Below are 27697 nucleotides of genomic sequence, written 5' to 3' on the forward strand. Positions count from 1 at the left end.
TTATTGGCTGCTGACAGGAGTTCCGAAACCTATTGTTGCTCAATATTACCCCGCATATAAGGTTCATCTGTGTATAAGGCGCAGGGTCACCTTTTGAAGAAAATCAAGGCTTTTGGGTGTGTCTTATACACCAGAAAATACGCTACTACTGGCAGATTGTGGTATCTTCACAGAAAATGAACAAAATCAGAAAGCTTTGCGGGTTAATGTTACTGAAGGAGTTACACATGTTGCACAATTATCATTGTTTTCCATAATTCACTGAATAAATTGTTTTTGTCAAACAACAATAACATATTTTTACCAGCTTCTGTAAACTTAAACTTACTTATTTTAACATAGAAATAACATCGATTTTAAGTGCCTGGCTTTGCCTTCCACAATATTTTCTGCTTCTCATTTAGCCCCCTGGGGAACATAGTTGCCCACCTCTAATTTAAATTCTGGGTTGGACTGTTTCATATCCACCATAATGACTCTGTGGTAAATGTGAATAAATATTTATCACGTTCTGCATTGGAGTTTGAACAATTTGAGATTGATTGAGTTTGACTCATTCATCCAATTCCGTTTAGAGACCTTCATGGCCTTGCAAACAGTCAAACCTTGTAAAACTCCAACATCAATTCATATAACTAGAGAAGAAACAAAACAAAGAAATTAAACACTTTTGCAGATTACTGAGAATCCACGCAGAAAATATGTTGCAAATAAATGAATAATGGCGGTCTTTAACTCATTCACTGCCAGACGATGTGCAAAAATGTGTCCACTCCAGTGCCAGGGTTTTTGTCATTTTCACTCAAATTCCAGGACTCACAAAATATTGAGTTTTAGGACTAAATAAACATTCAATGCAGCGTAAGAAACCTTAGACTCTTATCTATCATTATAAAAATGTTAATTCCTAAATGACATTGGTCTGGAGTTATAAGAGCTTGAAATGAGGGCAGCTGTCCAAAATACAATGCAATACATACATATTGGTTTATATAGCGCTTTAACAACAGTTGAAGCTGGAACAAAGTGCTAACATGGGGAAAAAAGAAAATACTGCCCCCTTGTGGAAGGGAAAAAACATTGCCAGAGGTCTGACCAGCGCTTTATCGGCACCCAAGCATGAAAAAAAACCACACACAAAACCCCAACAAATTCGGGAATGGCGCTCTACGTCATATTTTCAATTCCTGAATAAATTCGGGAATGGCAGTGAATGCGTTAAATTATTAGAACCAGGTCGATAACACGTGTATGTAACGAAACATATTCCAACCTGTCATCCCCTTTGTCAGGTACGGCGACATGGTGCCAAAAACAATTGCTGGAAAAATCTTTGGCTCGATCTGTTCACTCAGTGGCGTGCTGGTGATCGCCCTGCCCGTGCCCGTCATTGTTTCCAACTTCAGTCGCATCTACCACCAGAACCAGAGGGCAGATAAACGTCGTGCCCAGAAGGTAACGCCTTCTATCTTCTATCAAAGTGGATGGAAAGATTAACACTTTTTTTTACGACGTATCCTCTTCAGCAACTTAATGAAACCTTTTCTTTTTTTGTTATTCATTCCAAGGTTATTATTCAAGGACATTCTCATCATGCTGGAGCACATTTGGATGAGCCTTTATTCGTCTCGCAGTGGCGAAATTTACATTTCAAAGCAGCACATCACTTTGCGACTGTGAAATGTACATTTCTCCACTGCGAGACTAATAAAGGCTAATCCAATGCTAATCCAAAGTGATTAAAGTAAGAGGAAAGGAAAGGAAGAAGTAGAAAAACAAAATGCAGGGCAAGCTGTAAAGGCAGCCACTCTCGCGGCGCAATCTTGAAGTAAAAACAACAACAAAAAGACTAAATCACAAATAATGTGACACAGTCATTCAATCTTAAACACTTTTCTGCACCCTCTTTGTTGTATGAAGCAGTTCTAGATATAAAGAGGAGAGGATCCACGCGTCCTTTTCACCAGTGGATCAGGGACATCATGCTAAAAAATGTGCACGTCTGCTACAAGCTAAATGTTGAAAGCAAAGAGGAACATATTGCAACAATTTACAGTTTACAGTTTATGAAAAGATGCAACAAAATGCTATCTTGGCTATCTATTAGCTCTCTACTACCTGGCTAGCTAGCTTTATCTCAACTTAGCTTTCTATTGGCTACATGGCTATCTAGGTGGCTTGCAATCTGGTAGCTATCTGTTGGCTATCCATTAGCTATCTACTAGGTGGCTAGCAGGCTTTCTATCTATTTAGCTATCTATTAGCTATATAGCTACCTGGGTGGCTGACTATCTAGGTAGCTATCTGTTGGCTATCTACTAGCTATCTACTGGCTGGCTAGCTAGCTGACTATCTATTTACTTCCGGGTTGAGTGAACGCTGGCGTGTGTGGCTGCCGCTGCTCACCCGCAGAAAAAATATCCTGTGACTGTAAAGACTGTAAAACTTTTCAACATGATAACTGAGTTCCGTTTATTCTACATGAGATTTACTGTATATTTGTGTCTCATGCAATAATTTGCTATCGTTCTGACTTCGCGACTCCGATGACGTGGACTCAGCCTCGGTTAATAACATCCCATCATTTGATAGCTGTTTTTCCATGCAAATATTGATGACCATTCGGATGAACGAGCTTTTTCTCGTTGAGCTTCCCAGATAGAGGGGTAAAAAAGAGACAATGATCATTAGCAAACGACTGCGGTACATTCATTCAGCGGGGCAGCGACGGCAAAACATGCACCATTAAACATGTGGAGGAGTGGCATTCAATTATGATCGTATTTCAGAATGTCGCTGGCGTTAACGGCCTTGTTTTTAGATTAGGAAGTTGTTCTTGTTACATTCAAACTTTTTTTGAATGATTTGATATGGCCTTATTTATTATTTTATTTTTGGTCGGATTAAAACTTTATTATTATCACTTCGCGATTGGATTCTTGTAACATTATTCGCGGAATAATTTAACTGTCGTAACTTTGTATGGTGACTTCCGTAATTCGACAACCTTTCTTTATAGCAGTCCGATTTCATTTTTGTAAGGTTAGACTTTCTTGTCTTGTAACTTTCCGACTATATTTTCAGAAATATACATTTTGAAAGTCATCAGGACACGATAGACCAACAAAAGATGCTCACGAACCCGACCAATCGCAGTTGATTTCCTGCCGGATCAGAATGGGTTATTCTCTCACACTCTTCAGGGTGAGGGCAGTGTTTGAAAGAACGTCTGCCCGGAGGCCCGGGGCGTACAACCTTTACGTCGGGCGTACAACTTTCAGAACGTCTCAGCCCCGGTGGCCGACAACTTCTTCAAATCAAACGTTTGTTTTATTCAATAAAGCAAAAGTTACAAGCAAACCGCTATAAGCCACGCGGACTCCTCTTTCTCAGCGCCTTTCAAAACTCTCAAGTACACTTTACAGTCACGGACTATAGCGTTGTGTGACTTTTAGCAGACAACGCAAAGCAAACATTGCATTGTGCACCATGACGACAAACGACAACTGGAGCAAAATCTTCAGCAAGGGATATTTACCATACATTAAGTAAGGGAGCATTTGTGGTAGGTACTTCCTTAATTAAAAAAAATCCTTTATACTTCACAACAATGTTGTTGTTTTTTGCGATTAGTCGTCTTATTGTGTTTCAAGTTGTGAAAAATGGGGCAGGCAACTTTATGGCCGGGCAGGCAACTTTTCAGAGCTGTCTGCCCTGGTGTCCGCTAACTTTTTGTCATGAGGAGTTAGGAGTTAGGGTTAGCTACCTTGCAGCAGCGCTACAGGCAGAAGTGCAAACTTTGATCAACTGAGACGAGGACAAAGTAGCATTCTCACCGTCAAACTTATTAACCAAATGCAACAGAGACGGACCGACACACTCCATTTAAACAACCGACGTGGGAAAATGTGACAATTAGATGGCGGCGTAGTTTTCTAAGGCTGCAAAAGTTCCCTGACTAATTCTGCGACTTTGTGAGTGATGTCAGGTCTGGTTTATTGGGCCGCGTGAAGAGCAGCACCGGCTTGAGGAGATGGCTCATTTTTACAAGCACTTTTGGCAGATTCATATCCTTCACAGCTTCCCCTAATATCCTCTTCATTTGAGCAAATTTCATTCCGATATATTCTCAGTCTCTCTGTTTCTCTCTCTCTTTCTCTCTCTCTCTCTCTCTCTCTCTCTCTCTCTCTCTCTCTCTCTCTCTCTCTCTCTCTCTCTCTCTCTCTCTCAGTCTCTCTCTTTCTGTCTCTTTCTCTCTGTCTATCTCTGTCTCTCTCTCTCTATCCCTCTGCCTCTCTCTGTCTCTCTGTGTCTTTCTGTCTCTCTGTGACTGTGACTCTGTGAGTCTGCGTCTCTGTGTCTGTCTGTCTCCCTGTCTCTCTGTATCTCTCTCTCTCTCTGTGACTCTGCGTCTCTGTGTATCTCTGTGACTATGTCTGTCTCCCTCTCTGTCTGTATCTCTCTCTCTGTCCCTCTGTCTCTCTCTCTGTGTCTCTCTGTGACTCTGTGAGTCTACGTCTCTGTGAGACTGTGTCTCTCTGTCTGTGACTGTGATTGTGTCTCTCTCTCTCTCTCTCTCTCTCTCTCTCTCTCTCTCTCTCTCTCTCTCTCTCTCTCTCTCTCTCTCTCTCTCTCTCTCTCGCTCTCTCGACAGCAAGGGAGGGAGGGAAAGAATTTGAAGCCTTTAATTCCAGATGCGTTTTTCACCCTCTTCACAGTGCCAAATGCAGGCCACAGACTTGAGAGGATTGATGTCATCCCATGGATTCGAAGTCATAGCTCAGCTGTGAGATGTTTTTATATGGACACGCCTACAGCGAACATACACTGTAGATACAGCGTACTCGGTTTTAGGGTTTACCGGTATATGGAATTTGAAGTTTGGCTTTCAGTAACACATTTTTTTTAGAATCGACGATCTTAATGATTACTCGAATAAGTTAGTTAGGTTACTTTGAAGGGATCCCAAATCTTGGGCTACTTTCAATTTTTTTTTATTCTGGTGGCGTAAGAAGAAGACAGAGATTTCCCGCATGGTAACGTAGAAGAGGTCAAGCATTGGTTCTGGATTGTGGACCATTGGTTTCAAAATGACAGTTACAATTGCAGTTTTACAGGCAGAACATTTTGTATTGACACATTTTTGTCATCATCTTTATCAACATTTTTACCCCTGCCCTGGTTTTAAAATTAGGCGCATGTGGCTAGTTAGCACAGTGTCGTACAGATATTTTATTTTATTTATGACTTTTCAAATTATTTTTAGTTATTTATCGCCTTGAAGAGTTTTCCATTAAAAAAGGATTACATTTGATGAGCCTTTATTTGTCTGACAGTGGATACATTTACAGTTAACAGCAGCAAAAACAAAACACATGAGCTGCTGTAAAGTCAGCCACTCGCAGCATCATCTTGAAGTCTAAAACTAAAAAAGTTACTGTTTCGAAATCCTTCCTGAAAAAAATACAAATGTTTTGCTTTATTTTTTTGACTAGCTGCTCTTGTTTTTTTTTTTCTGTGTCCAGAAAGCTCGAATGTCCCGTATTCGTTTAGCGAAGTCCGGCAGTGCCAACGCCTTCCTGCTGAGCAAACGCAACGGCCTGCTAAGCGAACTGCTGGAGCTGACGGTAAGGAATCAACTTCAACCCTTCAAACAACAATAAAGTAGATGAGTGGAAAAATCCCATTAACATTAGTGGTGGGGGGATCAAACGTTGCACCACGAGGGCAATGCGCTAACCCTGAATAAAGTCGTCAGCACCATCTGAAAATGCAACTCTACATATAGCCCTCATAGTGACGAGAATGAGGTGGGCATATTATGAAAATTAAGTTGTTACAAAAAAAGACCTAAATAAGAGACACTGTTCTGTGAAATCGTTATTAAAAACAGACAGATTGTTGTTCACTCCTCAATGTTGTCCTGGTATTTTTTCTGAGTTTTGGGGAAATAACACACCAAAATTCCCTTATGGCATTTTTTATGTCAAGAGTAGAAATAGGAAATACACATACTCCCGACTCCCCAACTCCCCACTCCCCAACTTATGAACGAGATACGTTCCAAATGGTCGTTCGTAAGGTGAATCCGTTTGTAAGTTGCTTCAGTGCTATATTTTGTTTGGAATGTATGTTTAAAGGACAACAGACATCTCTGGACAAGTTGTGTCCGTAATTTCTAAAATTGCTTCAAATGACTTCTACTGAGCGTATTTTACAAAGATTCCACTGCATACAGCTATATTTTACGTTTTAAGACTTGAGCTGAATATTCAGGAAGTCTCGTTTTCAAGTTGATGACGATGCCTGACGTGACGTCACGTCTGGAACGCCCCTGACCGAGAAAGCGACACACAATGCATTTTGGTACTTTGTTTGGTCTGAAAACTTCGTGTTCGGAAGTCTTGTTTTTGAGTTTCAGAAGGTCCCGCCCCCTTGTTCGCGGTGTCACCCCAAGACGTCTTGCCTTGCTGGAGAATCAAAACAATGGCTTCAGATTCGGAAAAGATGCTTTCTTGTTACTCATCCAGTTACGAATATGATTCAAATAGTTCTGAAGAGGAAAGCATACATGTTCGCAATCGATTAAATAATTTATTCCGGTCATTTTGATGCATCTGGAGAGAAATGTACTGACAAACTCTTTAGTACTCACAGTACCCAAAAAAAGGCAGAAGAGGGCGACAAAGCTCCGTGTAAATTGTCTCCTGGGACGTTTTATAAGCGAACATCAAATACACTGTAGAAGTCTTGGTGCAACACACAACGATTCACCATCGCGTTATTTATGTGTTTTCCTTTTAATTTCGCCATCAACACGGATCAACACAAAGTTTTCAGTCTCTTACCGCAAAATGCATTGAGGTGATGCAAGGTATGTCCTTTCTCGGTTAGGGGCGTTCCTTCAGTGACATAGGGTGAGGACTCGTCACCAACTCAAAAACAAGACTTCCGGAATATTCAGCGCAAGTCTTAAAACGTAAAATATAGCTATATGTGGTGGAATCTTTGTAAAATATGCTCAGTAGAAGTCATATGAAGCGATTTTACAAATTATGGACACAACTTGTCAATCTTGGTTGTCACGTGAGTTGTCATTGTTTTAAAAATACAGACGCTCCCCAACTTACGAACGAGATACATTCCCAACGGTCGGTCGTCAGGTGAATTTGTTCGTAAGTTGCTTCAGTACTACATTTTGTATAGAATTAAGGCTTATGTAAGTATGTTTAAGGCTTTTATAAGTAACTTGTATTAGTTTGTAATGAAAAATAAACATGTATTAAAATATATGCTCAATATAGATATGTACATGTACAACTACATGTGTTACTACAAAAATGTTCATATCAGAATCAGAACGCCTTTAATCCTCACACAATGGGGAAATTGTCAGTCCACAGCAGCAATTTGAAAGGGGATACGGGTGGTGGGATGAAAGGATAAAAAAAAGATATTCTAAGCATTGTAAAATGTCAGAAGACTGAGGTGTATACTGTAAATGTGCGAAAATGTTTCAGAAAAAAACTGTACATAATGTAAATAAAATGTAGATTGATATATGTAGCTGTATTGCATCAACACATACAGTAAAGTCTCGTTATATCGATATCGGATATAACGATAGTCCCAGTTATATCGATACTATTTCTATGCACGCACGGAGAAAATTACATGCAAACAGGGTCGGATATATCGATAGTCCCGGTTATATCGATATTTTTTCGGACTCCCTTGAATATCGATATAACGAGACTTTACTGTATTTACAGTACAATATGTACCGGTGTTCGTAACTTGAATGTCCGTAAGTAGGGGAGCATCTGTTTACCATTCGCATATTTTTTTTTTGTTCATTTGGAAAAAGGCGAGGCCAGTTATCCTGAAGATAAATTTCACATTCAGTCTAGGAATGGGAAGAAATAAAAACGAATGCAACAAAATGGAAATGCAAGGCCTTAGTTAGAAACTGACATTCTATTCAAGAAGACAGCTCATATGATAATGAGCCTGACACGAGTGGCTAATAAACTCTGTCAAAACAAATAAAAAATTCCTAATAGGAAGCCAGGAGGCAACAGTTAATTTAACCGAGGGAGAAAAGCGTCACATATCGCTTCATGACCACTGACTTGACAGCCGCCGCCGCCGCGCCGCCGTCATTTGACTCGCCGGCGGCCTCGCGGCTGATCTGCCACTTGCAAATGGCATTTATATGGTAATGCTCAAGCGCCGGCGTCGAGTCCCGATTTGATTAGACCACAAATGGATTTGAGGAAATGAAGGGATAGAAGCCATGTGCTGCTGTTAAGAGATACATCGTAACGGCGATGGAAGAAGAGCAAAGGACGATGCATGAATGAAACGAAGCTGCGCTATCTATCTGTACATAATAGTGACATTCAGTGTATTAGCGAAATAACTATCTAGCTATCCCGCTATTAGCTATCGAGCTATCTAGGTGGCTAGCTATCTGTTGACTATCTATTAGCTATCTACTAGCTGGCAAGCTCGCTTTCTATCTGTATTTAATAGTGACGTTCAGTGTATTAGCTAACTATCTAACTATCTCGCTATTAACTATAGAGCTATCTAGATGGAGAGCTATCTAGCTAGCTATCTGTTGGCTATCTATTAGCTATCTGTTAGCTAGCTAGCCAGCTTTCTATCTGTATTTAATAGTGACATTCAGTGTATTAGCGATCTATCTATCTATCTATCTATCTATCTATCTATCTATCTATCTATCTATCTATCTAGCTAGTTAGTAGCTACAGAGATATCTAGGTGGCTAGCTATCTAGCGAGCTATCTGTTAGCTATCTATAAGCTATCGGCTAGCTGGCTTGCTAGCGCTCTATCTGTATGTAATAGTGACATTCAGTGTATTAGCTAACTAACTATTTAGCTATCTAGCTAGCTAGCTATTAGCTATAGAGCTATCTAGGCGGCTAGCTATCTACCTAGCTATCTGTTGACTATCTACTAGCTGGCTATCTAGCTTTCTATCTATTAACGTCCGGGTTGAGTGAACGCTGGCGAATGTGGCTGCCGTTGCTCACCCACAGAAAAACTGATCCTGTGACCGTAAAGTGACCTCGAGAGTTTTGAAAGACGCCTATAACTGAAATGTATTATTATTATTATTATTATTATTATTATTATTAGTAACTATATCAACAATCAAATGGGCACAATAACCGTGTCTTATTTTTTATGGTAAATAGTATCAGAGGTCATATTATTCATGGTTATTCCAGTGAGTATATTCTAGCACTTGCTTAGCTCTTAAGAATGAATGTGATTTCATTCTGTAGTGTCTATTTTTAGTTAGCAAAGCCTCTGAAGAAGCGATTCTAAAGTTCAGTGCCACCCCCATGTTGGCTGTTGTGAACCATGAACTAGATTTAACCCCGCAACCATTTCAAGCTGTACTCAAGATTGTGATTCATCTTGACATGTCACAGCAAGAAAGTGAAACATGTTATATTTTACATCATATCTTTGCTGAACAATGCCTTTTGTCAAGCAAGACATTTTTTTATTTTGTTTTAATCAGGGTAGAAACCCAAGTGAGCAGAAGCTGCCCAAGTCAACATGTCTTTTAGAGAGTCAACACCACCATCTGCTGCACTGCCTGGAAAAAACCACTGTAGGTGCAACACTTCTCATTTTGTTTCTCCACTCCTGCTACCCCCATTTTATGTGTTTTCAACATTCCGCTAACGCGTTCCCTCCCAGGCTCACGAGTTCATCGATGAGCAATTATATGAGCAGAACTACGTAGAAGCCGTGATGCCGAGCTTCCCCGAACGAAGAGAATCCACAAGTAGCCGCGACGCCGCGACGCCGACCTGCTGCGGCCGAAGGTCCAAGAGGAATACAAGTTTGCCCATTGCTGCCCTGCAACCTGGGCCCAACCAACAGGGCCCCTTGCAGGAGCTCAGCGCTATCCACATCCAGTGTGCTGATAGACCGTCGCGTTCCACCAGGTGAAATCCACAACCCGACAAAGTACGGTGATACCTCGGTTTACGAACCCCTTGGCTTACGAACTTTTCGGTTTATGAACGTTAAATTTATGAACATTTTAACTTGGCATACGAACTATTTTTTGGGACTCACACGGAGCGCCACAATGATTGATGTGTCGTTCACGAACGAGCCCATTCTCCTAACAAGAAAATGGCAGCCGACTGTTTTTGTCCTCTATTCCCCGCCCCCAGTCTTCGGTTAAAGCCACGTGATTGGTTAAGAACGCAGCAGTGAGGGGAGGTGGTTTAAACATTAAAGAGACAGGCAGATGACAGAGAGAGAGTGATAAAATGGATAGAAAACAGTGACTCGTGGACTCGTTTCAACTTTGATAGTTCAAAGGCATAGTGTTGACTGCAAGGTTAAAATATCCAATCATTCATGCTCCACAAATAACCCGCACAAGCCATCTGTAGACTTGATGAACACAATTGATGAGGAACAAGGTAAAATTATTGCAGAGAAAAGCACCTACAAAGGAATCATCCCTCAAGATGGTGGAAGAAGGCTTTGTTCCTCATCAACTGTTTAATGCTGATGAAACCGGCCTTTTTTGGAAAAAGATGCCTACAGTTACTCCTTCCCTGCCACCTCCTCCCACTCCATTCCATCAAACCATCACAAAGATAAATAAAACAACTTTATTATACTGTACAGTTTATTTATTACAATACAATAGCACATTTTGTTTTGTGTCCTCTTTGGCTTAACACTAGCCTGTGGTGGGGTCTTTTTCATTCCAATAATAACAAAAGTACTCCACTCGATAACAAACCACATTTGCACTCAGAGAAAGGGGGTGTGGAAAAGTAGGCCGGCAGCCACCGTAGCGCTATTCGGCCGTGTGGTTTGGTGTTCTTTCGCCGAAAACTAGTCCGCCAGCGACCGTGGCCTCCGTGTGTTTCCCAAAAACTAGTTTGTATGCCAAGATTATATGCTCGCGAATTTAATGTTCGTAAGGTGAAAAGTTCGTCAAGTAAAGCGTTCGTAAGCTGAGGTATCACTGTATAATGAGACTACAACAGCAGGGATAGCATATACATAAGATAAGATTAGACAAGAAAACCTTTGTCTTCAAGCAGCAACATTAAATGTCAAAAAAATCATGTGGTTTGTTTCCTTGCAGTCGTTCAAAACTCAACCTGAAGGCGGACGATGTCGGGAGGCTGAACTGTAAGGGCGGCCGCATCACCACAGCTATCGTTAGCCTCCCATCGCCACCCGCTCTGACCACCACGCCAGAAAACCTCCGCGGCGCCCACAATCGCAGGCCGCCTCCCCCCTCCCCGGGGCCCAGCATTCAGACCACGACCAGCTCGGTCAACGTCGTCAAAGTGTCGGCCCTGTGACGCTTTTATCCGCCAAGACTTTTGTCAATATGTAATGGACACGAGTGACCATTTCACAATGGAGGCTTTCAGAGACACTGTGGTGCAATTCACGTATCAATCCAGCAGTGGCGCTGTTTAGCCTCTGCACAAAGTCTAGTTGAATAGTTCAAAGAATGTTTTGTCTAAACCACATGTGTCAAAGTCAAGGCCCGCGGGCCAAATCTGGCCCGCCACATCATTTTTTTCGGCCCGCGAAACCAAATCAAACTTGTTAAATTCCATGATGATTGCTAAAATCTGAGCCAAAATTTCATATTTTTGGATGTCAACCATAATAAAAGTCATTATTCTTGACTTCAGATTTGAAAACGAGTTATTCATTAATTTGCTGTGTGCTCTATATGTAATATTTGAAGGGATTTAAACATTCTAATGGGTTCCCCAAATTCATAACGGCCCTCGAGAGGAAACCATAACTACAATGTGGCCCGCGGCAAAAAATTACTTTGACACCCCTGGTGTAAACGGTGTTGATTGTGCTTACATGAATTTATTTGTGTGTGTGTGTGTGTGTGTGTGTGTGTGTGTGTGTGTGTGTGTGTGTGTGTGTGTGTGTGTGTGTGTGTGTGTGTGTGTGTGCGTGTGCGTGTGCGTGTGCGCGTGCGCGTGTGTGTGTGTGTGTGAGATCAAATGGCCTTTTCCTTGAAGCCTCAACACTACCCTATGTAACATTTAAAATGTTATTTTCTTAAACTATCTGTGCATCCACTCCATGGATGCACTTACTTATTTAAAGGACAACCGACGTCTCCGACAAGTTGTGTCCATAATTTGGAAAATGGCTTCAAATGACTTCGACTGAGCGTACTTATCAAAGATTCCACCGCATATAGTTATATTTTACATTTTAAGACTCGCGCTGAATATTCAGGAAGTCTTGTTTTCGAGTTGGTGGCGATTCCTGGCGTGACATCACGTCAGGCACACCCCTGACCGAGAAAGCGCCACAATGCATTTTGGGTACTTTGTTTGGTCTGAAAACTTTCTGTTGATGGTGAAATTAGAAGGAAAACACATAAATAACGCGATGGTGAATTTGACTAAAAATATCAGCCTGCGTGCTTTGGTTATTTTCGATGCTATAAAACGTTTTTCTGATGTCAGTTAGGAGATTAAAAAAATTGTGTCGGTTGTCCTTTAAAGTATGTGTTGGTCAGGTCAAAACGACAAGCCAAATTCTGAAACTTTGAGTCATATGTGTGTTTCAGTTAGAGAAAATATTGTAACTGCTTGAAAGTAACCCAAATATGAAACGACATGATTGTTTTTATCACTCGTAATGCAGAAAAGTGAATAAACATCTGCTTGCCTGTCATTTCTGTAAAAAAAAGTCATGGCTTGGATGTTTGTGCTGCTGTTGTTGTCTGTGTGCCTGTCTGAGTATATGGGCACGGGTTTGGGACTATTAAAATCTGCGGCAATTGTCAATATTTTTTTTTTGTCTTCTGTCTCATTTGTCTCACAACTCATATTATAAGAATTGTAATAATAGTAAGTATGCACACATTAAAGACATCGATTTTAATTCCGGGTTGAGTGAACGCTGGCGCGTGTGGCTACCGCTGCTCACCCACAGAAAAACATCCTGTGACTGTAAAGTGACCTTGAGAGTTTTGAAAGATGCTTAAAAATGAAATTTATTATTATTATTATTATTATTATTATTATTATTATAAATCACCATATTCTTTCTGCTTTTCCTGGACAGTATTATTCGTGTTCCAAATCATTCATTAATTTGAGTCTTCCAGCCATTTAAAAAAAACTTTAATAAGTGAAATATAGATTCATCCATGATACAATATTTGGTAAAAAGGATGTTAAATATGAATACAAGTAAATTAAGTAAATGTTTTCTGAAGTTGAGCCACGGTTGGTTATTCCCTGAGCACGATGATGTCATTTTGGATGGACAAGTGACAAAATGCTGCTGGGAAATGTAAATGTCTCGACTGTTAGACAAATAAAGGCTAATGCAATCTATTGCCCTGAATGAGAACGATACATTCAATCACAACATTTCCAACTATATTGTTACAATGAGTTCTACTTGTATGGATTAATTCTCAAAAAGTATGAACAATTATAAACAATACAAAATTATTTGAATTATGAATTGAATTCTTTGCGATAAAATTGAAATCTTATGCACCAAATGGACCAACGCGACCAAATTGTGAAGGATTTATATTTTGGTGGCCATGTTTGTTAATTCGTTATGAATCATATACATTTGAGGGTAAAACTCTCATGAGTTCCAAAAATTGGATGTGACGCATCAAACCTTCCTGGACTGAAAACTCTCACTTTGAGAAACTGATTTCTTTCTCCTAAAGTCATTCTATTTGCTATCTATTAGCTAGCTACCTGGCTACCAAGCTAGCTATATATTTGCTATCAATATGCTATTTGCTATCTGTAAGCTATGTAGCTAGCTATCTAGCTAGCTAGCTAATAGTTCTCGATTAGCTAGCCAGCTAACTTTCTATCTATTCGAGTTATTCCGGGTTGAGTGAACACTGGCGCATGTGGCTGCCGCTCCTCACCCACAGAAAAACTATAAAGTGACCTTGAGAGTTTTGAAAGGCGCTTATAAATCTTCTCCTTTCGGCTTTTCCCTTGACGGGGTCGCCACAGCCATCTTTAGAGGTTTGATCCGCATGTTTGTTTTGGCCAAACTTTTACGTCGGATGCCCTTCCTGACACAACCCTCTGTATTTATCCGGGCTTGGGACCGGCACAAGAAGACTTATGTCCCTTTGTGGCTACAGAGCAAGCAACTCCCTCAGTAAAAGACTCCCAACCACAGGAAGGCGCTTATAAATGAAATGTATTATTAATATAAAACAGCTTTTTTTTCACACATCCTGGCGCAGTCTATGATTATGACCACTAGGTGTCAGTGTCGTAGCACTTATGCTTATGCATAATTTTAGTCCACTCTAAAAATAATACATTGTATTTATAAAGGCTTTTTAAACCTCTCAAGGACAAAAAGTAGAGTATGTATCTGACATGAAAAAATAACAGTTGGTACATTGTAAAAACCAGCATAGCGTGTTCATTGCACACACATGTCAAATCAAATAAACTTAAAGGACAACCAACACCATTTTTTTGTTTCCTAACTGACATCAGAAAAACGTTTTATAGCATCTAAAATACGCAAAACACGCAGGCTGGTATTTTTAGTAAAATGCAAAACACCAATAAAAATGAGTTAAAGTGTCCCAAAACTACTGCAAAATGACCCCGGAGATGCAGTTTCAGAAGGTCCCGCCCCCTTGCTCGTGACGTTACGCGTTACGCCAGGACGTCTTGCCTTGCTCTACAATCAAAACAATGGCTTCAGATTTGTAGAAGATTATTTCTTGTTACTCATCCAGTTATGAATATGATTCAAATAGTTCTGAAGAGGAAAGCATAAATGTTTGCAATCAATTAAAGGAGTCCATCCGTGTCATTTTGAAGCATCTGGACTGAAATGTAGCGTCCCAGAAAATGCACAAGATGGTGCCCAAGCTCCGTTGGAAATGGGCTGATTTGTCTGCTGGGAATTTGTGTCAACTAGTATCAAATAGTAGTCTTGGTGCAACACACAATTCACCATCGCATTATTTGTGTTTTCCTTCTAATTTCGCCATCAACACGGATCAACACGCACAAAGTTTTTAGACCAAACAAAGTACCCAAAATGCATTGTTTGTCGCTTTCTCGGTCAGGGGCGTTCCAGACGTGTCTCGTCAAGCATCGTCATCAACTCGAAAACAAGACTTCCTGAATGTTCAGCGCGAATCTTAAAACGTAAAATATAGCTATATGGGGTGGAATCTTTGTAAAATACGCTCAGTAGGTCATTTGAAGTGATTTTACAAATTATGGACACAACTTTTCCAGAGGCGTCGGTTATCCTTTAAGTGCCTCCCTCATCTTTTGCATTTGAGATCGACTTTTTCACAACATCTGCATTGAACTATAGATAGTAAATTCTTGCAAAAACGTGACGTTGGAAAAGAAAAAAATATGAACATATTCATGCATATAGCCTCTAAAATACAGGGATACGACTTGATTTCCCCTCGTGGTTACTCATATGAACACGATTCCACGCCCACGATGCTGGCTGGCTGGCTCAGTATTGGAGAAGCAACCGAAAGTTGAATGGACGGAGACACGCGCGGGCGCGCGCAAGAACGAGCACTTCTCACTCGGCTTCTGACTCGTTTGGCATCGCACGAAGTGAAGATTTCACAGACTTTACTTCTGGTCTCCCCCACGCTGCAGCTGCAGAGCAAAGACCTCAATCACGATGCGACACGTTGCGTGACATTTGGCGTGATTTTCTCTTTTCAACGCGAGATGTCAAAGAAGAAGAGCATGGACATTTGTCTGCGTAGATTGAAGCAGGAGCTGGTATGTTTTTTTTTTTGCCCTTTCCTTTTTTCACCCGTGCCGTGTACAAGTTATGCATTAAGGACAAAAATAATTCAAATTTGGATGCTTTGATATACATATTTTCGTCAGGCTAGCTGATATATATTGTTTGACCTACATGTGTTGGTAATGCCATGACGCATGGACTCGTATGACTTCCAAACTAAACGCTTCTTTCTCGTCATTCTAACTTAAATATCTGAAAATAAATAGACAAATGACTACTACTACTGCTACTACTACTACTACTACTACTACTACTACTACTACTACTTCTACTACTACTACTACTACTACAAATACCACTACTAATAATAATAATACATTTAATTTCTAAGCGCCTTTCAAAACTCAAGGACACTTTAAATAAAGAAAACACTAAAACTACACAATGTAACTCCCAGTGTTCCCTTACTTAGCAGTGTATATTGCATATATTACAATACATTATACATATTGATTCATATAGATTTCTATATTATGTAAATGTATATAGATTTCTATATTTATATTTCTATATTTATATTGGTATTGATATATTTATATTGATGTATGTATATAATTGATTTATATATTGATATTACTAGTGCTGTGTTTATATTATGTAATGTTTATGAAAACATTTATTCATTCATTTTCCGAGCTGCCTTATCCTCCACTAGGGTTATCATTTGCTCGCTATTTGCTATCTATTAGCTCCAGCTGGCTGCCTAGCTATTTGGCTGGTTAGCTTGCTATCTAGCTAACTATTCACTATCTAGCTGGCTGCCTCGCTAGCTCGCTATCAATTGGCTATCTATTAGCTATCTCGCTAGCTTTCTATCTATTTGAGCTATTCCGGGTTGAGTGCCGCTGCTCACCCACAGAATGCAGTATAAGAAATCTTAGACTCTCTCCTATCAACAGAAAAATAGCTAATTATTAAATTATATAGGTCTGGAGTTATATGAGCTTGAAAGGAGGGAAGCTGTCCAAAATACAATGCAATACATACATATTGTTTTGTATAGCGCTTTAACAACAGCCGAAGCTGGAACAAAGCGCTAACATGGAAAAATAAGGGAATGCTGCTCCCTTGCGGAAAAGAAAAAACATTGCCAGAGTCCATGGCCAGCACTTTATCAGCACGCAAGCATGACAAAACAACACCCAAACAAATTTGTGAATGGCGCTCTACGTCATATTTTCAATTCTCGAATAAATTTGGGAATGAGAGTGAATGTGTCGCGGTTTGCAAGGTGGTGATGGCAGTTGTGGATCGCAAAATGCAGGCAGGAGGGAGCAGCAGGTTGTATTTGAGAAATTGTATTAAAATAAAGTCAACAGGAACAAAATCTAAAACATTAAAATCATCTGAACAGAAAAATACAAAGTATCAAAGGAAAAACCAAGAGTAAAAGTCTGCCAAGATGAAACAAACACATGCACAGCATACAATGCATAGACAATGCACAATGCATACAATTGCATACAATGACCCGCCACCGACTGGTCGTGCCGGGAGTCCTTTTGACTGCCACTGATTGGAACGACCAGCATCTGCGCGGCTTCAGGCAGGGCCGACAGCGCTAACCGTTGGTCGCCAATCAGAACGTGGCAGTCTGCCACTGATCGGGACGACCAGCACCTACGCAGGTGCAGGCGGGGCCGACAGCGCCACCCGTTGGTCGCCAACCAGATCATTACTTAAAAAGGCATTTTTGAACCAAATTGTCTTCAGTGTGTATTTTCAGGTGTAGGTTTTTGGGACTTGGTTTAACTTGGTTCAACCTGATTGAATGCAGCTGGCGTTGGTTGGGGTCAGACATTTGGAAAAATTAAGGTTTGAACAGCAGGCTTCTTCTGTCTTTTCCGGCACAAGTTTTTGGTACTTTTGATATGGCTACTTGTGATCGATGTATCTGTCAAATTCCATATCTGTTCAATGGAACTAACTTGACTTTGGGACGGACACTCAATTTTCAAAAGGATATGTAGGAGAAATTTGTATTTGAAGAACCTCTTCAAATGATTCAAAATGACAGACTTCCTCTATGTTTTCAGGCATAGGATTTAGAGAGGTTTTGGTGGGTCACGACAAACACGTCTATCAAATTTCACATAGCTAAATGTCATCGTCTGTTGCAGCTCAGTATTTGTCAGGTTCAAAACACGGACACGTGGAAGTTTGTTTTCATGTCTTATCTGGTTGGATGTCACCAGAAAGGTCCTAAGCAAGCTTCACTCGTTCCAGACAGGACTGTTGCTGCTTCACACTTTTATTTGCCTGTTGATGTTGACGTTCCACCATAAAGAGAGACCCTCTGTGAATGTGCTCCACAGAAGCCTACAATCCTGTGTCCTTGATACACACACACACACACACACACACACACACACACACACACACACACGCACGCACGCACGCACGCACGCACGCACACACACACACACACACACACACACACACACACACAGCACCATTCATTTTTAATGAGCCGATTGGGGGAGCAGGAAGGAGTCTGATAACCTCAATGTTATAAAGCCACCCCCCCCCCCCCCACCAACCAACCACACAAACAACAATCTTCTCATGTGTGAGCAACACAGGAGGCAGTTATGTATGCATGTGTGTGAAATAAAATGTTAATTTGTTTGGTGAGTTTTTGGGGTTAGATGATATTTGTTTTAGGTTTGAAAAAATGGTTTTCAATGCAATATGATGATTATGATGATATGTTGATAATAATAATAATTATTATTATTATTATTATTATTATTATTCAAAGTCAGCTTTATTGTCAAATATGCTAATATGCATTATTATTATTATTATTATTATTATTGCTGCCGCTGCTCACCCGCAGAAAAAAATACCCTGTGACTGTAAAGTGTCCTTGAGAGTTTTAAAAGGCGCTTATAAATGAAATGTATTATTATTATATTATTATTATTATTATTATTAATTTTTTATTAGTTTTTTCTTCTTCTATTATTATTATTATTATTATTATTATTATTATTGTTATTATTATTAGTATTATTATTATTATTTTAATAATTGTTATTCTCATTCTTCTTCTTCTTCTTATTATTATTATTATTATTATTTTTATTATCAGTAGTAGTAGTAGTAGTAGTATTCTTATTGTTATTCGTAGTCTTATTCATATTCTTATTATTTGTATTCTTATTATTCGTATTATTATTATTATTATTATTATCATTATTATTATTATTTTTATTATTATTATTATTATTATTATTATTATTATTATTATTATTATTACTAATTATTATTATTATTATTACGATTCCTTCTCAAAATTATGTTTTCAAAATTCATTCCATTCCATATTTTACAATTTTTTAATGTATTTAGTTCTATGAAATGTTGTCCCATGGCTACCATTTTGACCTCTCCTTATGAATCACAAGTGTGTTTCTTCCCACATTACAAACATTACACAACTTGCCCTCCTCCCACAGGGCTTATGAGTTTTGAGGGTGTGTGTGTGAAAGGTAGGGTTTGTGTGGGGGGGTGTAGTGGCGGGGGTCTCACAGTCACATATCACAATCTGTTGTTGATACAGATCCTTCCACTCTTCCATATGTAAACATTCATAATTGAAGCCATAGACTCTCATTAAGTAAACATATGGCAGAAGACACCGACAATTCCACCCCCAACTGACTCTTACTGCCAGACTCGCCTCCTATTGTCATCGTGCCCCCCACCCTTCCTCCATCATCCACCCCCCTTTACACAGTTGAGGGATAAATCTAGACAGGTCTGATTGGTTACCCCCCATGTGAGACGGCTACATATATACATGCATCCTGCATGGGGTCCTCTCATGTTGGTGCATGTGTGAGATGATGGTGACAGGATGACTTCCTAGACGGTAAGAGGAGACTTGAATGGTATTTTATTATTATCTTGTCATTGTTAGGAATATTGGAGTTGCAACGTATTCTTCCGATGTATTAATAGTTTTTTCGAGATCTAAAGTCAGAAATATTTATATGAAGCAGCCATTTTGCTTAAAATCCAGAGTTCATATTTGGCCGAATCCATATTAAAAATTCGCTTGAATGAGCCCCAATCAACTATCGACTATCAAATGGGGCTGAAACATGCCGATGGCATTTATTTTTGAGGAAAACAGAGGAAAATAGGTTGATCATATTTTAATCGTGTGCATTCATGTTAAAATTAAGTACATCAAAATACTAATGTTTTTTTTTTTTTTTTTTTTTTTTTTTTTAATTGAACAAAAGTATGTACTATATCCATCCAATGTCCATGGATGAAGACAAAGCACAATGCCGGTGATTCACAATGCGGGTCAAGAAGGGCAAATGATTCAGAACGTTTCCACCGGGGCATTTTGTCTGTCTGTGTGACTTCAAGAGAAGATGTACGATCACATGACTCAGCCTCTCGAACAGATGAGAGGCAAAAAACAAAGAGGAGGAGGAGGAGGAGGAAGATGACAAGTGTGTGATTACAGCAGCAGCAACAGATAAAAATGCATGAAAAACAAACTTGAATATCCTAATTACATTTTTTAGCAAGTATAGAGTGATGCATGTGCAGCAAACTTGAGGATATTTACAAATGGAGTGAGTTATTGTGTGGGTTCACTTTACATTACAGCTCAGGGAAGAGCATACACAATTTGTTTTGGCAAGTAAAGGCTGAATGAGTGTGAAGGGGAAAGCTGCTCTGTTTTGCAGCTGTCATGGGTTGGATTCACTTTTGAATGGCAGCCATATGGGTCAATGTGGATGTTCCGCTAAAACAGCCTGTAAACCTGCTGTCATATTTCATTCTGTCAATTCACGCTGTTGTAATTGGATTAAAAAGAGGAACGTCTGGTGGGTCCAGTTTTGGACACGGTGAGGTGGAAATGTCCATGTTTTGATTCTCATCTCTCTTTTCACACTCTAGATGTCCATGAAAGAAGCAGGAGATGGCCTCCATGCTCAGATGAATTCTATGATGGGCGCGCTCCAAGAACTCAAACTACTTCAGGTGCAGACCGCTCTAGACAACCTCAACCTGTCAGCTCGAGGACGGAAACATCTGCAGGATATGACAAATTCTAACACAACATTCATGAGTGCTTCAGAAGCGGATACCAGGTTGCACTTATCCAACGTTTCTAGCCCGAGTCCAGAGCTGTCTATGGAGTTATCACAAAGCAGATACAGTGAAGGGACAATGTCCATGTCCAGTCTGGAAATGGAGAGAAGTGAGGAAGGAGACCTGGAGGCTGTACCACGAAGGTGGTCAGGCTACTCAGCACCACAGGTGGATTTCTATGGACCCACGGTGGGGAACCCTCCACCCGAACCCTACACCCAGCCTCCCAAGTGCAACCAACCAGTGGATCTGCCAGGCATCATTGACAGTCTGTCAAAAGAAGGTCCGTCCATGGACAATGACTACTCCCAGGACAGCACAGATGACGCAGACGACTGGACTGCGTCCCTCATGAACCAAAGCCGCAACCGCCAACCCTTAGTGCTTGGTGACAATGTTTTTGCTGACCTTGTAGGTAATTGGCTGGACTTGCCAGAGATAGAACCGGAAGGAGAAAGGCAGGAAGAAGAGGAGACTCGAATAATTCTGGCGGACGGGGTTAGCGACAGACCCGACACTCCAGCTCACCCGCTGCGCTTGAGCCGATCTCAAGAGATCTGCAGGAAGTTCTCGCTCACGACAAACATCTTCAAGAAGTTCCTCCGAGGCGTCCGTCCAGATCGGGACAAGCTGCTGAAGGAGAGGCCTGGCTGGATGGCACCAGAGATCTCAGAGGGTGAACTGGTCAAGAGGCCTAAAAAATTGCTTCCAAAAAATTCAAAAGGCAGCTTCTACCTGCCTTTCTGGGCCAGCAGTCAGCAGAGTAAAGGGCAACCGGAAATGCTACCGAATAACCAAAACTACTTACGACAGTTCCATGAGAAGCCATTTGCAGGAATTTACTTCGACCGGAGACCACCAGAAGGTCGATTGCGGAAAATGCATCCCTTGTTTGACTACAACACAGCTGTGTGGGTCTGATGGTTGACATAGAGACCAACTCCACATTGCATCAACAGCAGGTGCAGACTGAATGAATGACTGTTATCCAAAACAGTTTGTGACATGTCACACCCGCAAGTTTGGTGATCCGCTTGTCTGACAATCTGAACAATTTTGTCTTTTGTATACTTTTTGTGTTTTCATTTACTTCTGGATGTCTTACTGGAGCAGACTATTCCAGAAGATGGTACTGTCAAGAGTTTTACCACACCCTACACTCTTGGGTTGCATGCGTTTGTGTTTGCAGTGACATCACTATACATTATGCTCATTGAAACATTCTTTCAGTTTCCAAAATTGTTGGGAAACTCATCTTTTTGTCTAGTCTCATAGAAGTCAGCCACAGGAAATCCCACCCTATACACTGCTGGGCCGATGGCTTATCTTCTTTAGGTTACTAGAATATCAGACAAAAGCTTTTTCACCTTTGGAAGCAGCACTTCATGCACGGCATTGTGTATTTGTCACTTTTTAACATGGCACCAAAACACTAAAACTGCTCCATCAACACTGTGAGCACAACTCCAGCGACCAAGGAACTTGTGGCGCCTATCCTGAAGTTAACCTTGGTCTTTGCATCCAATATGCTGCCTACCATTTGTCTTCAACATGATAACATACCAGTGGAGTTGTTAGTGGTTCAGACAACCTTCCTTTGAAAGTGTCTACGGACCTTTACGCAAGCCATGATCAGAGAAAATCTGACACGTATTTTTGCAAAAGGGATGATAACTAAATAGTCACCAAAGTCAAAGTACTTAAGAGCCCCAATATTTATAATCAAACTATTGAATAGTCCAATTACACAACGTGACCGCCCCTCCTATAAAGCAACAGTCTCTCATTTAGAGGATGAAAACTACAGACTACCGACTTTGAAACAACAAAAGTACCAATGGTGGTTGGTTCACGCTGCTAATAAGGAAGCACCATTACCATTCAGATAAAGACATTGCTGAACTGATTGGATGAAGGCCAGATATGTTATAGCCACGAAAAATTCAAGAACAAAGCCCATTTTCTGTAGCGCTAATTTAGGGTCACGGGTACAGGGGGCCGATCCCCACTGACTTTGGGCTCAGGGGTATTGGTGGCCTTCTGATACATATAAAATGCACATTTGACTGTTTTATATTACATTGTGACCTAGTATTTGTTTTATATTAGAATTCTTTGGGGTTGGTCAACAGTTGGTTCTCCCATGTACCAACTGTTGAGTTACATTCTAATGCACAGGTGTCAAAGTCAAGGCCCGCGGGCCAAATCCGGCCCGCCACATCATTTTTTTCGGCCCGCGGAAGCAAATCAAACTTGTTAAATTCCATGATGATTGCTAAAATGCCAAATCCAAAATGTCATATTTTTGGATGTCATCCACAATAAAAGTCATTATTCTTGACTTCAGATTTGAAAACGAGTTATTCATTAATTTGCTGTGTGCTCTATATGTAATATTTGAAGGGATTTAAACATTCTAATGGGTTCCCCAAATTCATAATGGCCCTCGAGAGGAAACCATAACTACAATGTGGCCCGCGGCAAAAAATGACTTTGACACCCCTGGTTTAGTGCTTTGCGATTTTTATTTTTAGTTCTGGATACGGGGAAATAATCGAAAACAAATCAGGAATAGGAATTCAAGAGTCATTCATGAAACACAACCCACAGCCAGACGTTTCTCAGTGAACTAACCTACTCTTACCACTGCCCATAAAGCCAACTCACAAATACTACACAATGTGCCGTAATTACCTTTGATATCACCATTTTATTTCTGTTTTTTTTCTTTCACTCTGCTTTTTTTTTTAATATTAATGTCATATCGTTTAATTAAAATGGGGGGGAAAAAACTGTCACATGGAACACGTATACCTTAAAACAGTTCAGAATACTGTACTGGCTTTTTGTCGTTACCCTTGGAAGACAACACGAACAATTTTTGGACCATCATCTCGGCCCCAGCAGGACATGAGGGCAATGGAGTGCATGACTAGTTCACTTCAGTTACATTCGGAGCGCTGTTTTCTTTTTTGCCAGCTGTCATGTCACATATTCTTAATGACTCTGCTGTGTGCGCACACTGAGTCAACTGTCGGCCCACATGGGCTGCTGGCAGAAAAAGTGGGCGTGAGAATGGCATAACATATCGCAGACTGCCATCTGCTCTTAGGAAATTTGAAATAGAGTAAGACTGGGACTGTACTGAACTGCTATTCTCCGTATTACACTCGGACCACTGACAATATTAATAATAAGCAGAACATTTAAACAAATATGATTAGTCTCACAATGGAGAAATTCCCAATTTAGAGTAGCAGTTATGAAAGGAAGAAAGAAGAACAAAAAGTATAGCGGCTGCTGTAAAGGCAGCTACACCCTGGCGCCATCTTGTAGCCATCTATACATAATACCATAAAGATAATCACAAAAGAATCCAAAATGTAAGATACAATTATTCAAAGTAAAACACTTTTCAGCATATTCTGTTGTTTGAACTAATTATAAATGGAAGAGACAATCTTATAAATGTAATTTACGACTGATTGGTTTTGTCAAATTGACAAATCCAGAGAAATCGTCAGGGATTAAGCCTCATTCTTTTGGCCAGTTGATCCATATGGTGCAGTCTCAGGATCCAGGTCACACACACACACACACACACACACACACACACACACACACACACACACACACACACACACACACACACACACACACGCACACACACACACGCACACACACACACACACACACACACACACACACACACGGTCGCATTACAAAAAGGCCTGACGACTTCTAAGTGGATGTGTCACATAATTGATTTGTTTGCTCACAAGTGTGGAAATCTCATCATCAGTTTTGATGTTTTTTCTTTTGTATACTTGTCATTGACTCTTTGTATACAATAAATTCGTTTTGAGAAACAGGAGTGTTGTTTTTATGGATTGTATTGCAACTTTGATTTATCAATCAATTGAAAAAATATTTTTGCACAATATGTCTTTAATTTGCATTTTTTACAACAACTGCAGGTGTAAGTAAGTGCTTGGCCAAAAACATTATTTTCTGGAAAAAAAATTAACTGAAACACAATGAAAACATTAACTGACATCTTTTGAACTGGATACAAATACAGTGATACATCGGCTTACAAACTTAATTGGTTCCCAGAAAGTGTGTGTAAGGCGAAAAGTTCACCTGCCGAACATTTATTTCCCATAAGAAACCATTAAAATAAAAATAATCAGTTCCCAGGTCCCCATAAAACATAATTTTCTACTAAATAAGGCTTAAAACTACACAGAATATACCTTATTTTATGTATAATAAATGTGCTCTCGTATTGTAATTAAATAAACTACAGTATAATAAAGTCGTTTTATTTACCTTCTCAGCGATAATACCCTCACTCGCACGGTCCCATGCTAGCTGCTTTTCGTTAATCCAAATCGACATAAGTTTTTCAACCTCTTCTATTGTCTGAGACCGTTGCTTAGACAACACAAACACCCATAGCCACACGTAGCAATGGTCGACTTAGCATACTGGTACTGGGACGCTAAGTCACACAAACGCACACGTCGTTCGTATTTTTTGATGATCTCCTTCTTCTGCTCGACCGTAATTTTCTTTTGTGTCCTCTTCGGTTTAACACCAGCCTGTGGTGGGGTCTTTTTTGGTCCCATAATAGCAAAAGTACACCACTGGATAACAAACCACGGCTGCACTCAAAGGGATGTGGAAAACTAGTCCGCGAGCCACTGTGGCACTGTTCGATCATGTGGTTTGGTGTTCATCCGCCAAAAACTATTTCGCCAGCAAACCGTGGCGCTGTCTGATTTGGTTCGTCCGCCGAAAACTAGTTTGTATGCCAAGATTGTATTCTCGTAAATTTAATGTTCGTAAGGTGAAAAGTTCATGAGCGAAAGCGATCGTAAACTGAGGTATCACTGTACTCTGGTAGAAGAGGCAAAAAAATTAATTAAATGTAATTAAAAATGTAAATAAAATATTGATAAAATAAAAACGGACCCATCGAATACAATCAAACAAGTAATTCAATGGTAAAACGAATGTTAATTTAAGGAATATTTTTTTCTTACTCTCCATCATACTAAATGTATTGTGCTAAAATGCACAGGGTTCCCCAGAATTTATTTATTTTTAATAATCATCACCAGACTTAAAGAAGAGCTTGCATGTTTGTGAAATGTACTTGAGAGAAAGAAACCAACAGCTGCAACAGTAGTGCTGTCGTCTCATCTAATTCAGTTTCCCTCGGGATTCCAGCAGCGGACTGTCTGGACATCGAACCCCGCCTTCGGCCTGCCCCCCTTCCTCACGCCTCCACCCCCTCCTGCCTTCGACTTGTCAGCTGTTGCTCTCACACAACCCAAGATATAGACTTCTATGCTGCATATTAAACATCAGGGCAATAATCATAAATAAAAAATAAAATTGCCCTTTTCAAATTAAAATCGAGAGATGCTTTTAAATAGGCATTTATCATACACGTGGTGCAGATTTGTATTCCTTCTTGTGTGAAGCTTTGAATAGATGATAGAGGAGCAAGAAACACGTCTCAAATAAAGGGTGACCCAAAAAGATGCGTACCCATGAAAATTTCCATTGTGGCTTTGATTAAAAAGCTATTTATTTAAAATTACAACCACACATTATTCAGTTTATGGAAGACCATTGACCAGAGTTTCAGCTATTTCTGTCAATGTTTACATTTATGAAAGATTGTCTACCACAGCAAATAGCATAGTTCACTTTTTAAAACTCTTTGAAAACATTGCTGCAGTGAGGGACTCAGTAGGACGCATCTTTATGGGTCACCCTCCCGAAAGAGGAGTGTGGAAAAGTGATTGACAACTTTGTCGGACGAATACGGTTTGGCTTGCAACGAAATGGCAGACATTTGGAACACATCTTGGAAAAGCCATAAATTGACTAAAAATTGACAGAAACAGCTGAAACTCTGGTCAATGGTCTTGTATAAACTGAATAATGTTTGGTTGTAATTTTAAATAAATAGCTTTTTAATCTAAGCCACAATTGAAATTTTCATGGATAGGCTTCTTTTTGGGTCACCCTGTAATGAGAGCAATGCGATCACAGATGTCATTGGGCTGGACGTTGAAATTGTACTCACTTGTACTCTTTGACATTTGACTCAGCTTGATTCAGATGTGATCTTAGTTTTACTCCCTGGTGCTTTCTACTATCTTTGTGACTGCTTTATTTCCTGTATATGATAGTTGTCTGTGTTAAGTGCTTTGTTACAGCTTCAGCTGTTGTTCAAGCGCTATATAAATAAATATGTATGGTATGGTATATGGTATGGTATGGTATGGTATGGTATGGTATGGTATGGTATGGTGTGGTGTGGTATGGTATGGTAAATATAAAATATAGATTTATATAACACCACTTACACAGAGTGATTACGGTTACACCAACACATGCCTGTGAATAGTGCGATGATATTCTGATTCATTTTTCCCCAACCACATCGCTCATCTTTCAAGTGATCCATCAGCTGTACAGCTCCACCATCTCTTACTTGACCCCGGCGCCGGAATGCGCTCACGTTTCACTTTTTAGAATCAGTCAGCATGAAGACTATAAGTAGAAGAAGTGAAAGAATCATAATCAGTCAGCATTGCTTTCCCTCACCATAGGAAACACGAGATGCCTTCAATGGCGGCATGCTGAACCATTGGAGATAAACACCACTCCCACTACGGGTTATGAAAAAT

General features: G+C 40.1%; 2 protein-coding genes across 2 annotated transcripts in view; both read left to right on the plus strand.

The window, feature by feature from the left end:
• Positions 1-12855, plus strand: part of LOC148890508 (A-type voltage-gated potassium channel KCND3-like) — a 54651-nt gene extending 41796 nt beyond the window's left edge. Inside the window, 5 exon segments of the mRNA XM_089011085.1 lie at positions 1293-1455; positions 5526-5627; positions 9559-9651; positions 9741-9991; positions 11161-12855. Coding sequence (XP_088867211.1) covers positions 1293-1455; positions 5526-5627; positions 9559-9651; positions 9741-9991; positions 11161-11383 — 832 coding nt within the window. The 3' untranslated portion in view covers positions 11384-12855.
• Positions 12856-15583: 2728 nt separating this feature from the next.
• Positions 15584-24850, plus strand: inka2 (inka box actin regulator 2). Its single transcript, XM_089010200.1, has 2 exons — positions 15584-15838; positions 20793-24850. The coding sequence occupies exons 1-2, from the start codon at positions 15587-15589 to the stop codon at positions 21906-21908; spliced, it is 1368 nt and encodes a 455-aa protein (XP_088866326.1). The 5' UTR covers positions 15584-15586; the 3' UTR covers positions 21909-24850.
• The last annotated feature ends 2847 nt before the right edge of the window (positions 24851-27697 follow it).

The sequence above is a fragment of the Hippocampus bargibanti genome, linkage group LG12 (assembly GCF_051943395.1).
Source record: "Hippocampus bargibanti isolate YZ-2025 linkage group LG12, ASM5194339v1, whole genome shotgun sequence".
Classification (NCBI taxonomy): Eukaryota; Metazoa; Chordata; class Actinopteri; order Syngnathiformes; family Syngnathidae; genus Hippocampus; species Hippocampus bargibanti.